The sequence below is a fragment of the Leptonychotes weddellii genome, chromosome 1 (genome assembly GCF_054177405.1).
Source record: "Leptonychotes weddellii isolate Sample4059 chromosome 1, ASM5417740v2, whole genome shotgun sequence".
NCBI classification, from domain to species: Eukaryota; Metazoa; Chordata; class Mammalia; order Carnivora; family Phocidae; genus Leptonychotes; species Leptonychotes weddellii.
The window spans coordinates 191,147,808-191,163,195 of NC_138369.1; the positions used below are offsets into that span (position 1 = coordinate 191,147,808).

At 60.7% G+C, this 15,388-nt stretch overlaps 2 protein-coding genes across 2 annotated transcripts in view; one reads left to right on the forward strand and one right to left on the reverse strand.

The window, feature by feature from the left end:
- Nucleotides 1–11,746, forward strand: part of SLX9 (SLX9 ribosome biogenesis factor) — a 38,675-nt gene extending 26,929 nt beyond the window's left edge. Inside the window, exons 5-7 of the mRNA XM_081803270.1 lie at nucleotides 5,430–5,439; nucleotides 6,194–6,430; nucleotides 7,817–11,746. Coding sequence (XP_081659396.1) covers nucleotides 5,430–5,439; nucleotides 6,194–6,430; nucleotides 7,817–7,940 — 371 coding nt within the window. The 3' untranslated portion in view covers nucleotides 7,941–11,746. The remainder of the gene's footprint in view (nucleotides 1–5,429; nucleotides 5,440–6,193; nucleotides 6,431–7,816) is intronic.
- POFUT2 (protein O-fucosyltransferase 2) overlaps nucleotides 1–15,388 on the reverse strand; it is a 345,437-nt gene that overhangs the window by 98,745 nt on the left and 231,304 nt on the right. The gene's annotated exons all lie outside the window — the stretch shown is intronic.

Here is a 15,388-nt window from a genome sequence, read left to right on the forward strand (position 1 = left end):
GGCCCCTCCAGGCCGGGGCCCCCTCCTCAGGCGGGTCATCAGAGTTCCGGCCACATGGAGGGAGCTCCTGCGCGGGCAGGCCTGGCCCTCAGCACTGCTGCCCCCCGGGGGGCGGCCGCGGCCTCCTCGGCCACCGTCCAGTGTGCGGCTGAGCCCCTGCAAAATCTATGTCCGGGACCTAGGAGGGCAACGGACTCGCCAGTTCTAGAAAACGTTCTTCCCAGTGCTCTCATCGGAGGGGACCCCTTCAGTGTCAAGAAACAGAATGCCCGACTCAAACCAGCTTCAACAGGAACTTGTTAATAAATCTTGACTTTTGTAAGGAGACGGTCCGAGACCGGGCAGGCTTCCAGTAAGACGTGATCAGGTTTCCACGTTTATCCGCTGATGCAGCCCACCCACCACCCGTCCGTCCTGTCCTCAGGGCGGCTTCCCTCTTGATGTCAACATAGCTGCTAGTTCCTGCCTTCACGACCACATGCCATGAGACAGGGGGGAGAGAGGGAGCCCAGGCTACTGCTCTCCCAGACTTCCTCATAGAGGCCACGAGAGTGCCCTGCGGCTGAGGCCAGCCCCTCCTGCACCAGCCCTGATTCCGCTAATCAGAGCACCACCCTCACTATGGAGGGAAGGGGTGAGTGTCCCCATCGCAGGCTGCATGGGGGACCGTGGACACGCAGCCAAAATCAGGGCACTTACCAAATGAGGGGGGAAGGTGGCTGGGCCGGCAACCCAGATAGCACACAGTGCAGCCCCCTCCCCGGGTAACGTGGGGGGAGCCCAGCGGAGTCCTGGCTCCAGGGCTGGGGGCGGGGCCTTGCCTCTTCCCGCCTCATCCTCCCCTTGGTCCTGGACCAGGACTGGTTCTCAAACCACATCCCTTGCGCCCAGAGTTCAAGTGAAATCTCCTGGGTCTGCTGGAAACAGCCCCTGGTGCCACCCTGTTCTGGCGTGTGCCAAATGGCTGACCTTTGACCTTTGACAGGGTTGCACAATTCATGTCAGGAAAGGTTTTACTTGTTCTCCCTGGAAGCAAAGCTGAGGACCTCGTCGGGGTCTTTAGCCGTCCCTTACTACGTTCACGCCGTCCTTCTGCACCAAATCAGGGTCCACAGAGCCCTAGAGGGTTGAACTAGATAGTTACCCTCACCTGCAGGGAAGAGATGCTCGGGCCAGAGAGAATGCAGTTCCTTCTCAAGGTCAGGGGCAGTGGGGCAGAGCTGAGTCTCACCCCAAACAAATCCCCTAACTCGGGCCTTGGGCACAGAGCCATTCAGGGGTCAGGGCATTTGTTCCTCTGTGCACACCGCAGTGTTTTCAGACTGAAATAGGGAAGAATCTTGTGCTTTTAAGGAGGGGTGCATCTGAAAAGAAAAGGGGGTGACTGGGTGGCTCAGTCGGCTCAGTGTCCAACTCTCGGGCTCAGGGTCTTAGGATGGAGCCCCGAGCCCGGCTCGCACTCAGTGGGGAGTCTGCTTCTCCCTCTCCCTATGGCCCTCCCCCAGCTCTCTCTCTCAAATAAATCTTTAAAAATAAAAGAGGGGTGCATCCGGGCTGCTGCACGTTTGCTCAGCACAAACGGGGCAGGCGCGACTCCCCAGTCAGGGCAACCTGGGAGCCCATCAGCCCTCAGACTCTCGCTGGTCCTGGTTTCGGAACCAAGGCATCAGGAGACCAGAACACGGACGGAATACGGGGTCTGGTCTTCACGGAGGTGGGAATGCCTCCCCAAGGACGGCACCAGCTCGCCTTGGCAGCAGCGTGAACCTGGCAGCCGGAGCGAGAGAGGCCCATTTGACAAATTAAAGACGTGACGAAGGACAAAAGTCCCTGGAAATTTCCATCCCAGTGCTGGGGACCGCATCTGGTCACCCCCATCAGGACAGCAGTGCAGGTGGCTCTCCTCCTGCCAGGAAGCTCAGCAGGGCATGTTTCCACTCGGCCTGCGAAGGAAAAGTCAACTCTTAGCTCAGTGCTTTTTTCTAAACATGAGACACGTTCAAAGGCAGAATCCGGAAGACGTGTTTGTCTTGGAACCGCAACATCCTCGGTCCAGGCTGCTTGCTGTGCAGGGAGATGGGGTGGGATTGGACCAGGCCCAACGACACAGCTCTCTCGCGTGTGCCGGTTTAAATTATTATTTGTGTCTGCAGATTTGGGCATTTTCAAAGTACATTTATCATTTTAAAATCCAGAGAGAACTTGAACACAACCTTGAGGTCCATGCAAGAGGCAAGGCTGTGGTCGATGGCTTCCCCACCCCCAGCCCCTTGCCTGGAACACCAGCAATTCACAGATGTTTCCAGAAACCCGCAATTCCAGTTTCTTGGGTGGCTTTGTGGTTTTCCCTGCAGCTTTCTTGGGAACACAAAAAAACTGCACATATTTGAGGTGAACAATTTGATATGTATGGAAACTATCACTAAAATCAGGATCCTAAATGTAGTCACCCCAAAGTTTCTTCCTGCCCCTTTGTAATCTCCTGTCCCCAGACAACTGCTGACCTGCTCTGTCACTTGCGATTAATTTGCACTTCCCAGAACTTCACAGGGAGGGAGTGGTCAGCGTGCACACTTCGTAGCCTGGCCTCAGAGCATGAGTCGGCAGAACCCTCCGCGGCTCACCTGGCTGTGGGTCGTGCTGGCTCGAGGCTTCCGTCCTCACCGTGCGCTCAGCTACAGATCCACCTGGGGCGGGACCGGGGGCGAGTTCCAGTTTGGGGGGATTATACCTAAAGCTGCTGCGAATGCGAACTTTTGTTTCTCTTGGGTAAACACGGAGCAGTGGGATAGCTGGGCCATAGGAAAGGTGTGTCTTTAAGTTTTTAAGAAAATGCCGGCCACTGCGAGGTGTCTCGTCCCCATGGCAGCGTGTGGCAGTTCCAGACGCACTGACCCCCCCGCCCCCGCCTCACCCCAGGACCTGGTGCTCAGTCCCTCTGGTGTGAGCTGTCCCAGTGGGCGGGGTGCCATCTGGCTGATTCATCAGAGGTAAAATCTTTGCTTTTGTCCCTCCCTGATAAAGTGTTTTCTTTTTAAAAAAATAAACTTTACTTATATAACAGTTTTAGGTTTATAGAGAAATTGTAAATCTATTACAAAGATTTTCTACATGTACCTTGGCCCCTTTATAAGCATCTCACATCGGTATGGTCCATTTGTTACAATTAACAAACCAATAATAACACGTTATTATTAACTAAGCATTCAGATTTCCTCAGTTTCCCCTAACGTCCCCCTTCTGTCCCAGGATCCCGTCCAGGACACCACGTGACACTGATCATGTCCCTTTACATCTCCTCTTGGCCGAGACAGTTTCTCTGATGACCCTGACCGTTGGGAGGAGGACCAGCCAGGCGCTTGGGGGGATGCCCCTTGTTGGCAGGAGGACCAGTCAGGCATTTGGGGGATGCCCCTTGTTTGGAGGAGGACGTCAGACATTTTGGGGTGTTGCCCCTCGTTGGGAGGAGGACCAGTCAGGCGTTTGGGGGGATACCCCTCGTTGGGAGGAGGACCAATCAGGCATTTGGGGGATGCCCCTCGTTGGGAGGAGGACCAGTCAGGCATTTGGGGGGATGCCTCTCATTGGGAGGAGGACCAGTCAGGCATTTGGGGGATGCCGCTTGTTTGGAGGAGGACTTCAGGCTTTTTGGGGTGTTGCCCCTCATTGGGAGGAGCACCAGTCAGGTATTTGGGGGAATGCTGCTCGTTGGGAGGAGGACCAGTCAGGTGTTAGGGGGATGCCCCTCATTGGGAGGAGGACCATTCAGGCGTTTGGGGGGATGCCCCTCGTTGGGATTAGCATGATGTGGTTTCTCATGAGTGGACTGGGGTCAGGGGTTGTCGGGGGGAAGACCACACAGGGAAGTGTCCCTCTCATCCCATCCGGCCCAGGTGCCTACCGTCAACATGACTTGTCCCACTGCTCATGTTGGCCATGGTCACCTGACAGAGGTGTGTCTCTCTGGTGTCCCCACCCCACGTGGCTCCTTCCCTTTCCTGCCCTGTCCCCCGGGGAAGGGAGTCGCCACGCCCAGCCCACACCTAAGGAGTGGGGAGGTGCGCTCCACTCCCCGAGGTCGGAGCGGCTGAGCAGACACTGCGGGATTCTCCTTCGGAGGAGGAGATAAATACCGTTTCCGTATCAGCGCATGAGTGAATCATTTATGGATGTCCGTATGGACTCGTGGATATTTATTTTATACTGTGGGCTATAATCCAACAGGACTTCACTCTGTTGCTGGGACTGGTCCAGCTCTGGCCACCGGGAGCCCCTTCAGGTGGCTTCTGCGCTGGAGGGGGTCACACCAGGGGCTGACTCTTGAAAGCATGCAGACGGTACAGATGGCTCTGCTAATCAGTGTGTGTTGTCCCCCCCTCCTCTAGGCATGTCCTGGGGTTGGGGTGGGACAGGATGTGCTGTGGGGTTGGCCTTGTGGCCCTGGGCACCCGGACCTGAGTGCAAGGGTCTTCAGTCACCTACTGGGACACCCTGACCAAGGCCCTGGGCCCTTTTCCAAGCTCGTCCCACATCCGTGATGTGGCCTCACAGGGCGGTGGTCTCAGGGAGCCATCGGAACACGCCTTCCCGTGCTGTGTCCCTGGCCGTCTGGGTGGGCACAACACAGCACGGTTGTACACAGTGATGCTGCTCATCAGTGGAAGGTTAGAGTCTCTAGGAACTTGGCAGAAGAGCGTCAGGCGAAGGTCGCCTTGTCCTTTCTGCTGAGCTTTGTGCAGCTAAGCCACCAGGCCAGCCACCCCTTGGACCTCATGTGGTCCTGGTGACCTTGGCCACGTCTCGAGGCTGCTGCCACAGATACTCGGAGAGCCCCTGGGCAGCAGCCAGGGTCGGGGTGCTTCCTGCCGGCTCAGCCCTCCTGGATCTTATAGGCCAGCAGGTGCTGGGAATAGTGGGCTGGGAATAGCACCGTGGAACCCACTGGGCCGCCCTGGGTGGACTTTAGGGCTTCGCCCGCCGGGGCTCTGGATTTGGGCAAGAGTCCGTATTGTTTGGGGTTTCTTACACCCACTTGGTTTCCTTGGCCCCTGGGGCTGGGACATGCCATGTGGGCTCACTCCCATCAGCAGGTGAGTGACAGGGCTGGGCCCCACCGCCTGCAGGAGAGCAACAAAGCTGGGAGTTACCGGGGTGCACCTGCGCACTCACTTTCTTGGACTGCAGGCCCGCTAATGCAAGTTTGCCAGGAAAGCATTTGCCTGTTTGACGGGGAAACTGAGGCTTCAGGGTACAGTGGTTTTCCCAAGGTTCATCCCCGGTCAGCCAGTGTCCAGAGCCACTCCCTCCAGGGCTTTTGGGGCTGGGGTCACGTCTGCGGTACTTAAGCAGCAAGCAGGCTGTGGACTCTGAGCTGCACATCGTTCCTGGCCGGAGGTCTCAGCCCACCACTGACCCTGCTCTGCCTGCAGCCAGAACCAAGTGAGTCTCCGCCTTCCAGGGGCTCTCCACCTGAGAGACTTGAAGTCAAAGCCTGGGCCTGTCTAGACGGAGGTGACAGGACTGAGGGGTTGGCTATGCTCACCCAGACAGCCTGCCTTTGTCCACAGGACGGGAGCCTCCCCCTGGAAGCTGCTTACCAGGTCCTAGCCACGCCCTGAGGCTCCGTGCGCGCCCTGGCCACCCACCGTGCTGGGGGGTTTAAGCCACAAGAGACTGCACCTGGCCCCTGGGCACCGAGGGGACTCCCAGATGCGTCTACACGGGCACTGTTATCAGAGCTGGAAGGCCGTGGGTGGCCTCAGTGGATTTTGTTTTTATTTTTATTTTTTTTATCTTTTATTTATTATTTTTTTTAAGAGAGGGGAAGAGAGAGGGAATCTCAAGCAGACTTCCTGCCGAGTGCGGAGTCTGACGTGGGCCTCGATCTCACGACCCTGAGATCATGACCTGAACTGAAATCAAGAGTCAGATGATGCTTAACTGACTGAGCCACCCAGGCGCCCCAATTTTACCTTTTTATAGATGGGGGTGCAGGGGTGTTGGGGTGTGGAGGTTGGATCAGATCCAGGGCTTAGGCTCCCTGACCTGCCGGCACAGCGTCCTGGGCATGCCAGTCAGTTCTGCGAGGGGCCTGCTCTGGGGTGAACATGGAGGGTCAGCAGTGAGAGGAGCGGAGCTGCGGACACACGAGACAGGTCTTTCATTCATATTTTAACAGAAACCGTGAATAAAGGATGAGGTCTCCTGGTCCGGAGGCTAAATTTAGGCGTTGGCCTGGGCTCTGGTTTTCTCGCCCTTCCTGCTGCTGGCGTGTAGACACGCGTGCCTCTGGGGGACAGCTCCCCAGGCTACCGTGGGGCCCCACAGGGGAGCCTGTGCTGACTTGCTTCTCTGTCCCTCGCAGGGTGAGCAGCAGGCCCCGGCCCGCCGAGTTGAGCCGCATGAGCGCTGCGCAGAGGCTCGAGCTCCTGTGAGTAGGCCCTGCCACCAAAATGAGACTCCAGTGCGCCCACCTCCTTTCCTCCCACCTCACCCCAGTACCGTCTGGCCTCTGGCCGAGCGCCCCCGGCCCTGGCCCACTCGGGCACCGCGGACAGCTTGGCCAGTGGCGCCTCTCATGGGCATGAAGCAGCCGGTTGGTAGCCAGGCCGGGGAGCCCCTTTGCCCAGGCAGCGAGGGGAGCAGAAGCTGCCGGAACAAGACATGCCGGCTCTTAGGGGATCACTCTGGGAGCCCAGAGCCCGCTGCGCTCCCAGGCATCTTGCGTGTGGACCCCTGGCTTGGGCAGTCGGTCCAGGGGTTCAGTCTCCCTGCCAACAGCCAGGAAAGCCGGGCACCTCGCGGTTCGGCCTTGCCCTCTGTCACGCACACACAGGGCAGAGCACCAGCTCGGCTCCACTCCACCGCCCCTGGGCCGGGGCCGCTCCTGCTGCAGCACCTTCCCCAGCACGGTGCCACGGGTGCCACGGTGGCCCTGCCCGCACGTGTCCTGGAACCGCCGTCCCGAGCTTTCCTCCCTCTGGGGCGCCTCGCCAAGGCACCTGCAAACGTCCAGCTGGCCCCCGTGCTTCTGAGACGCGGCATGAGTGCCGGCTCCCCCGGGGCTGACTGGGCTTAGACACCCACGTGCAGAGAGTGGCAGCCACCGCTGTGGACTGGGGGCTCAGGTCCTCCCCCGGGAGGAGGCCCTCCAGCTCCCATCAGAGGCAGCCGCTGCCCCCTCTGTCGCCGGGGCACCCCGTTGCGGGCAGGGCCGGTCTCGGGCCCGTGGGGCGGCAGCGCTCGGTTTTGGCAGCGCTGGCGGGAGGGCGCCTCTTATGTAAGCCCGCGTGTCTGCCTCCCCACGTGTGTCCGCTTCTTCCTGCTTTGAATAGCAGCTCCGCATCAGAGTTGGGGATGGGGGGCCCAGAGCCCACTTTCTGGGGGAGGGCAGGGGTGCTAGTCCCCCAGACCCACGGGTGGGTCTGGTGGCTCCAGAGCCTGTGTGTGATCGTGAGGAGGCTGGCCCCAGGGCAGCCAGTCCCTTCCTGCCCAAAGTGCCTGTTAGCTCTCATAGCCCCCCTCATCCCCATTGGGCCTGACCCAGCAAGGCCACTCCAAAGCCCGCTCCCTGCCCTGCTGCCTTCCTCATCCCTCCCCCAAAGTGCCACTGCCCCCGCCCACTGCCCCCTGGTGACCCTTAGGCCCCAGGTGCTCTGCCCTGTGTAGCCCCTGGCCTACCCACTCCAGTGGCTAGCCCGCCCTGAGGTGCCCAGGGATGGGATGGCCGGGCTGGGGCGGTGCTGATGCTCATCCCCACCCCTCCCTACACAGGGTTGTGGGGTTTGCTGACCTGTGCTGATCTCCTTTCTTTCAGGGAGGAAGAAAGGGCTCGGTTTCGGGAGCTGCTGGCCAGTCCAGCCTACAGGGCCAGCCCCTTGCTGGCCATCGGGCAGCAGCTGGCCCAGCAGATGCAGCTGGACGGCGGCAGCCAGCTCTGACCTCTGATGCAGCCTGGAGACGTGCCGTGAGCTCAAGGATCCACCGCTTGCTGTCCTTGCCCTGAGCCTGGCAGGAGAGCCCACCGTGAGGCGTTGGGATGGGGGCAGTTCCTCTGTGCCCCCGCGGCCCCCTGGGCTTCCTTCCAGACTGCTCTTGGGTTTCTCTAGGCGGGCCACCACGCAGCAGGCTCTGGGGATGCCCAGCTCCTCTGCAACCCCAAGACGCGGTCATGGTGGGTTCTGTGGGCGCTTGCTGCCCTCCCGGTTCCCAGGGCTCCTGTCTGCCCTTCTTGGGTTGTGGTCCCTGTGCTCCTCCCCAACCCGCTCCCCACCGTGTGTCCCTTTGGCTCTGAGCCCAGGTTGCTCCCCACCTGCCCTTGTGATTGAGGTGAGCCGGGCTGCCGTGCTCTAGCAGTCCGGAGACTGGGAGCAGGCCTGGTCCCGCCCTGGAGTGAAACAGCTGACCCGGGAGCAGGATGGTGTCTACTGTTAGAAACCTGGGGCTTGGGGGCCAGACTGCAGGAATAGACTTCAACCCTAAGGGCCTGGGCTTGCCTGGGGAGTGGGAGTTGGGAGTGTGTGCTGTGTGGGGACTCACCGCCCATGTCCTGCGGGGTCAGTGGTGGTGGATGTGTGGCCTGGAGGCCTGGGCACCCACGGCAGCAGCTCTGGACCCAGTGAGCGCCCCGTCACTCTTGGGGCCGGGGCCAGGATACCCAGCACCCCTTCACAGGCTGTGGTGTGGGGGTGGGTACCAGTGTGTCCAGGCGCCAGGCACTCTAGGCTTTGTGGCTGAGCCGGCGTGAGCTCTAGGTATGTCCCTGACCTCTGGTGCCCTGGCTGGTGTGCTCGCGACTCATGGACACCTGGGCAGCGTCTACCAAGGCTATCCGGGCGTGGGTGGCTGAAGGGATCCGAGCCCATGCCCCGCCCCCATTGGGCATCCTGGGCCCCTTCTCTGCACAAGAGCACACGGTGTGGCCTTCTCCCAGGAATGGGACACAGAAAGGACAGATGGGACCACCGAGGCTGCAGGTGGGAGCCTGAGTCCCCTGGGCCGGAGGTCAGCACGGCCGTCTCGCCAGGACTGCCAGCCCGTAAGTGACGGTGCACTCTTGTCCTCAGCACAGAAACCAGTTCTCGATAAGGGAGATGAGTTGTTTACAAAGTGGTATTTGTGACAAACTCATTTTTGCAATAAATAAGTGCTGGGAGAAACTGGGGTACAGGCTGCCCGGAAGGTGATGCAGGGCCCTTGATGTTCCTTCGTCATGTTTTTCCGAATGAGTTTGGTGACAGTGAGTACAAGGCTGGTGCATGTCATCTGGAGGGAAAACGTACTTCCCGGCCTCCAGCGACTCCAGTGTGACCCCGGCCGGCCAGCTGGGCTCCCCTTGTGTCCCGGCTGCCCGGGAGCACGTGTGCTGTGGGAGAGGGAGGGGCTCCACAGGGGAGGGGCGGGCTGCTCTTGAGGCCTCAGATCTCACCCCAGGAGGGTCACCAGAGAAGCCTCAGACGTGTGGGGACCTCCGCCCCAGAGCAGAGTGCCGGGCCCCAGTGACAGCTTACAGGAGAGGCCGTCCCCTGGGTGTCCCCTGGCTGCGGCCGGACGCCTGCCGCTGAGCGGGCGTGTGTGTGGTTTCTGATGTGTGTGCCATGGGCGTGGCTGCCTTGGTGGCAGGTGTACGTGGTGAAGTGGAACAGTTCCTGGTGTTGGTGCCTCTTAAACCCTGTGCACTCCTGCTGTGCAGGGGTGCGTGGGTCTGTGTCTCTGGCACCTGCCTGCAGGGTCACCTCTGAAGGTCCCCTGCCCCAGCCGGAAATCTTCAAGACCCCTTTTTAAAAGTACTCCAGCAACCCACGTGGATCCTCCTTCCCCATGAAACACCTCTCTCCTCCTCTTCCCTACTGGAGCCCCTGGTTGGTACGAATGCTGTCGCATTCTTTTGGTGGACGTGTGCATCGGTTATCAGCTGCCATGGTACCTGTGTGACAGACATCCCCCAAACGTGCAGCCATGTGTTCTCCCCACAAGTCTGGGCCAGGCCGGACTCTTGCCTGAGGCACCCGCTGAATTTGTTTCTTGGGTAACAGATCAGCAGACGGGGTGACTTCAAACACTGGGAATGCATTCTGTCATGGAGTCTGGTCATGCTGGCAGGCCCACGCCGTCTCCGGAGGCCTCCAGACAGGGGCAGACAGGGGCAGTCCTGTTTGCCAGCCCCTCTCGTGTCCCCTGGCTGGTGGCTGCATCACTCCTGTCCCTCCCCCTGCCTCCTATGAGTCATTGGGTCAGGGCCCGCTCTCCTGCAGGACGACCTCCCCTTAATTAATTCCATTGCAAAGATCCTATTTCCAGGTACAGTTGCATTCTGAGGTTCCACGTAGATGTGCATCTTGGGCGATGCCCTGGGTCTGGGGGGCGGTCGGGGCAGCGGGATCCTTGGAAGCCCCCAGGTGAACCGAAGATGCACATCCAGAGTCGGCTACCACTCGCCAAGTGGGGCGGGGAGGAGGTGAACTCGCCTACAGGGCAAAGCGCTGGGTGTTGGGAGGCTTCATGGGGTGGGACGTTGACACGGGCGAAGGACTGGAAGGCATGGGGCAGTCGTGGACAGCAGAGCACTGCACTGGGGCTTTGGGTGGTGGGCTGGGGTCCCCTCGTGGTGACGAGGGCCTCCTGGTGCCCCACCCCTTCCTGCGCTCCCCCAGACGGCACCCCAGCCCTTCTTTCTGGCACGTCTGCCCTTGTCCTGCCCGGTGTTAACATGTTCTCCAGGCTGGCTTGCTTCCCCTAGGACGGAAACGATTGAGGGCAGGGTGTGCTTTGTGCTGTTGGGGGGTCAGCAGCCCCACGTGGCAGTGAATGAATGAATGAACCAGAGGCAGGAAACAGTGGGCTGCGTGGGCCCAGGTGACCAAGCCCAGGGCCCAGGTGGGGTGGCCTCGTGTCTGCACGCGGTGTCCAGTGGGGAGAGGGTTCCTGGGGGTGCGGACTCAGGCGCCTGGAGGGGAGGAAGGAGTCGGTATGAACTCACAGCCCTCGGGGTCCATTCTGGTTCTGGGTGCGCCTGCAGGCCGTAGGTGTTCGAGGCCGGCTGGCAGGGCTGGCCCATGTTTGGGTTATTCTCTCAGGTGTCTGGGTCGTTGGGCTGATGATGGCTGCACCCTGTCTGTATGGAGCTTTGTCGACAGGGGCCTGGCTCTGGTGCCAGGCGGATGGTGACGCGTGAGCCTCATGCAGCCCCACAGCCTCAGCGTGCCGGCCTTCACGCGGACTCGGGCTCCCTTGCTGCTTCAGAGCCTTTGTCCTGGGCAGAGACGGGCATCAGTGCCGGGCAGCCTCAGCTGGGTGGTGAGTCAGGCACAGGCAGCCGTGCCTGTCGGTCCCGTGTTGCTTGGAAGTCCGGTGTCGTCCAGACTGCTCCTGGAATGCTCTTCGGGCGGCGGTCACACCGGTCCGTGACCGCTGCTTGGGCTGAGATGCTGGAGCCCAGCCCCCGCCTGGCCCCGGTGGGTCCTTGGCCACCACCCCATGACCCGGGCTCCAGGGTGCTATCACTGCGTGTCTCCAGGATATCGGGAGAGCCAGCCGGCTCCTGGAGATAGCAAGACGCCAGCCTTCCGGGCCTTTCTCTGATGTCCTGTTCCCGGGCCAGCTGGTCCCCTGCTTCTGGACCTGAGACCCTCGGCCTGCGTGGATGACTTCCTCTATTTTGAGGTCAAACAGACTCAATAAATTGCATTTTCTTCTAAAGGTGTTAAAATAACACGGGTTACAGTGGTAATTACAGACGTGTTCCTGATGTTGGCTTGTGTTTCTTAAGGCTTTGTTAAGATTGGGAAATGTTATTTTTCAGATTCTGGGGAAAAAATCAGTGATTACTCGTGTCTTTGAATTCACACGTCCTCTGGTGCCACAGAGGCTGCAGGGCCGTGGAGTCTGCGGGGCCTCCTGCCAGGCTGAAGCGTTTTCCCTTCCTGTTCTCCTGGGCTCTGCTGGCAGAGAGGGGGCCTGGGGGCTGGGCCTGCTGAGCCCTGGCTAGGACCTTCTCTGCAGCGGGGGAACCCAAGAGCCTGGAGAGGGGAGAGCCTCCCCACCCCCCGGGCTGGGGCTGGAGCTGGAGCTGGAGTATCTGGTGCTTTTCCTGCTGAGGCTGAGGTCCTCAGGAATGCAGAGCTTCCAGGTACCCCGGGACCCCCATGTATGCCCTGACCTCTGCCCTCTGCAGGTTCAGGTTCAGGTCAGTGCCTGAAGCCACAGTACAGGGTTGGGGTGTTCTTCTCCCTGCTTTGGTGCCCAGGGTTCTTGCACAGTGGTAATTATTCCAGCCTCCAGTCTCTTAAGTTGGGAGCAGATTCTAATTACATCACGGTGTGTAATTAGACAATCTATCCTGGTCAGCCCCCGGGCTCTGGGCGCCTGTGTGAACAGCCTTCCCTCTGCCTCCTGCAGACGCACGCCCCTGGGTCTGATGGCCAACCCACGTCCCCCCACCCGACAGGCTAATGTGCCCCATCCTCTGGCCTGCCACCTGGCAGGGTGCACCCTCCCCCCATTCCCAGGCAGCCTTTCTGCCCCAGTCTGTAGCTGGTCCTCACACCACACCCAGCACATCAGGAAAGCTCGTTCTGGTGGGGCAGGCAGGCACAGCTGTGTGCAGCCCGTAAACTCAGTGGGCGCCCTGGGCCCCACCAGGAGGTCTCTAGGGGAGGGGACAGTGGCAAGTGTGAGTTAGGAAGATGTCAGCTCTGCCGGCTGAACTCCCGTCCCAAACCGACTGGTGGTGGAGGCCCTGGGTGGGTGGGTGAGAGGCACACGGGAGGTTGGCTTGGGGCTGACCCGGCATTACTGCAGAGCACCTTGGGGATGCCATCTGGTGGGAGGCCTGAGGAGAGGGGTGCGCTGGTCATCTGCCAGTTCGCTATAGTGCTTGTGACTGAAAACCCAAGTCGTGGGGGCTGATTATGTTGAAATGGGGTGGGTTGCCCCTCCCAGAATGAGAGCCTGGATGCAGGTTGCTGTCAGCAGCCCGGTCTCTTATTCCTTCTGTTGCTAAAGCAGCTGCTAGCACCCCAGCCATCACGTCCACATTCCAGGAGGGAAAAGGGGGAGGGCCAAGGGTGGGTGGTGGTTTCTGTTGCAGTAGGGCAGGGCAAGGCCTGGGCTTCCTCAGCAGAGCCGTCCACACCACTGTCCACCACGGCCCCCAGCGAGCCGGGTGGGTGTTGTATCTCAGCATCATGTGTGCAGTGAGAACTCTCGCCAGGTCCTCGGTACTGCTGACCCTGCTGCCAGGGGGTCCGAGCTGTCCTCTGACCTGGGGCCACGGTGAGCACTTTTGTCGATAACTGGACGCACAGCAGTGCAGAGGAAGGGCCAGTGGGGGGGGAGGTGGCAGCAGGGTGATCAGGAAGGTGCCCCTGGACGCCTGACTCCTCGTCCCTGGGCCCAGGTCAGACGTCCAAAGGCAGGACGAGAAGGTGCCCCCTGAGAAGGAGGTGGCCGGTGGTCCTGCGCTGGTCAGCCTGCACAGATCCCTCTGGCCCTTCAGATGGGGGCGAGGGATGGAGGGAGGCGCCCCGAGAACCAGTGGGAGGAGTACTGTGGGGTGCTCTGCAGGCAGGGAGGGGCCAGAGCTGCATCCAAGTAAATTCTGGGGCCCCAACCTGGGTTTGGGGGCAGCCAGGACCTGGGCCTTTTAACGGGGCGTCGGTGGTTTGCGGTCACGCTGCCTCTGCTTGCGTCTTGCCTGACGAGAAGACCTGTCCTGGCAGTGCAGCGGGACCTTCCTGGTGCCTGAGGCTGGTGGGTTGCTAGAGACCCAGCGGCCCTCAAGTCCCAGGCCTCGGCTCCGGCTTTACCTGGGGCGGGGGGGGGGGAGGGCGGCCGGACACGGCACAACTTGGCCACAGGGGCGGCCCTGCTGGGCTCAGGTGCTCGCGGACCAGGCCCCTGCCGACAGCGCCTGAGTTCGGGTAGGGGTTGTCCGGACGGATGCAGGGTCCAGGCCCCTGGTCTTCAGACACTCGCGTGTACCATGACGTCTCACACGGAGTAGCACAGTGTGGCTAAGTGCACGCACACGGGAATACACGGGTGTGGACGGACGTGGGTGTACACGTGTGGATAAATGCACATTCTGGGGAGGCCTGTAGGAATCCCTACCATGCTGCCGGGCTCCCGCACGCCTGGGACGCTCGCCTTACCCGCCCCAAGGCCCCGGCTGCCATGGTGGGACAGGCCTGGACAACACAGGAGGACTGCTACTGGAGGGGGGAGCGGAGGGCCGGAGCTGTCGGCTGCAGCCCCAGATCGTTGTCAGTGCCGCAGGGAGTGGCCGGCCCGCTGTCCCCCTCTCCCAGCGCCAAGGGACACCTTCTCTTGGAGCTGCCTGGAGCCTGAGGTGGCTGCCGTCCCTGACAGCACAGGCCTCGGGTGGGGACCATCTCTTGGCACCAAGGGCGGGCTAGGGCCCCACGGTGTGGATAGGCCCAACCCTGGGAGCAGGTGGGGCCCCCTCTTCCAGAAGAGCGCAGGGCTGCCTGGGGACACTCGGGGCTGCTTTGGGGACAGCTCAGCTGCAAGGCCTCTGGGTTTAGCGGTCAGCACTGCGGACTTAACCTGGGCTTGGCCAGAAGCCCTCAGAGGACCCTGTGACCCTGGTCCTGCTTGGTTGAGGGTCCTGACGAGTGCATGACCTTGGCTGGGGGTGAGGGGCAGTAACAGCGCTGACCCTTGGCCGTTCCCGCCCTAGGACGAGGTGCCCTAAACTCCTCGGTCAGTTATCCCCTGTGGGGGCGGGGCGCTGGTGAGTCAGATTTGGACAGGAGGCAGCACTGGGGCACGTCTTTTGACCCAGGAGATGCTGCTGCTGGCTGGGGTCACATCCTGTGGGGGGGCCAGGCGGGGGTGGGGAATAGACAGGACACTGGCCTGGGAGACCTGGGGAAGTCCTTACCCTAGCCCCACGCGGGGCCCGGCCGACCTCTGGAACACCTGGTCCCACTTGGAAGGACATAACTGCCGTGGGGCACACGCGTGGGACTGTGAGCGTGTGTGTGTGTGCGCGGACGGTATACGAGCTTGCAGGTGCAAACCCAGACATGCTCTGTAGGCGTTGGCGTTACGCGCATGACTTCCTATCAGAATGGGGCGAAAGCTCTCATTCCAATTCAGGAGCGCTCGTATCAAGAAGAGATGAATTTTACTGAATTCCTTCTTGGTTCCTGTTGAGAAAGTCATGTGTTTTGTTATTTTGTTATTATTTTTCCCGCTGGGGGGCGAATGGTGGGATTACTTTCCCTCATGCTGCTCGGCTTTGCATTCCTGGGGTCACGGGCTTGGCTCGGGTTGTGTTTTGGTTGCTGGGGTTTCCTGAGCGGGGGCTGCTGAGAGGGGCAGCTTGGGCATCGCCTTTGAAACCCGCGGGTCTCCAGGGAGCTTT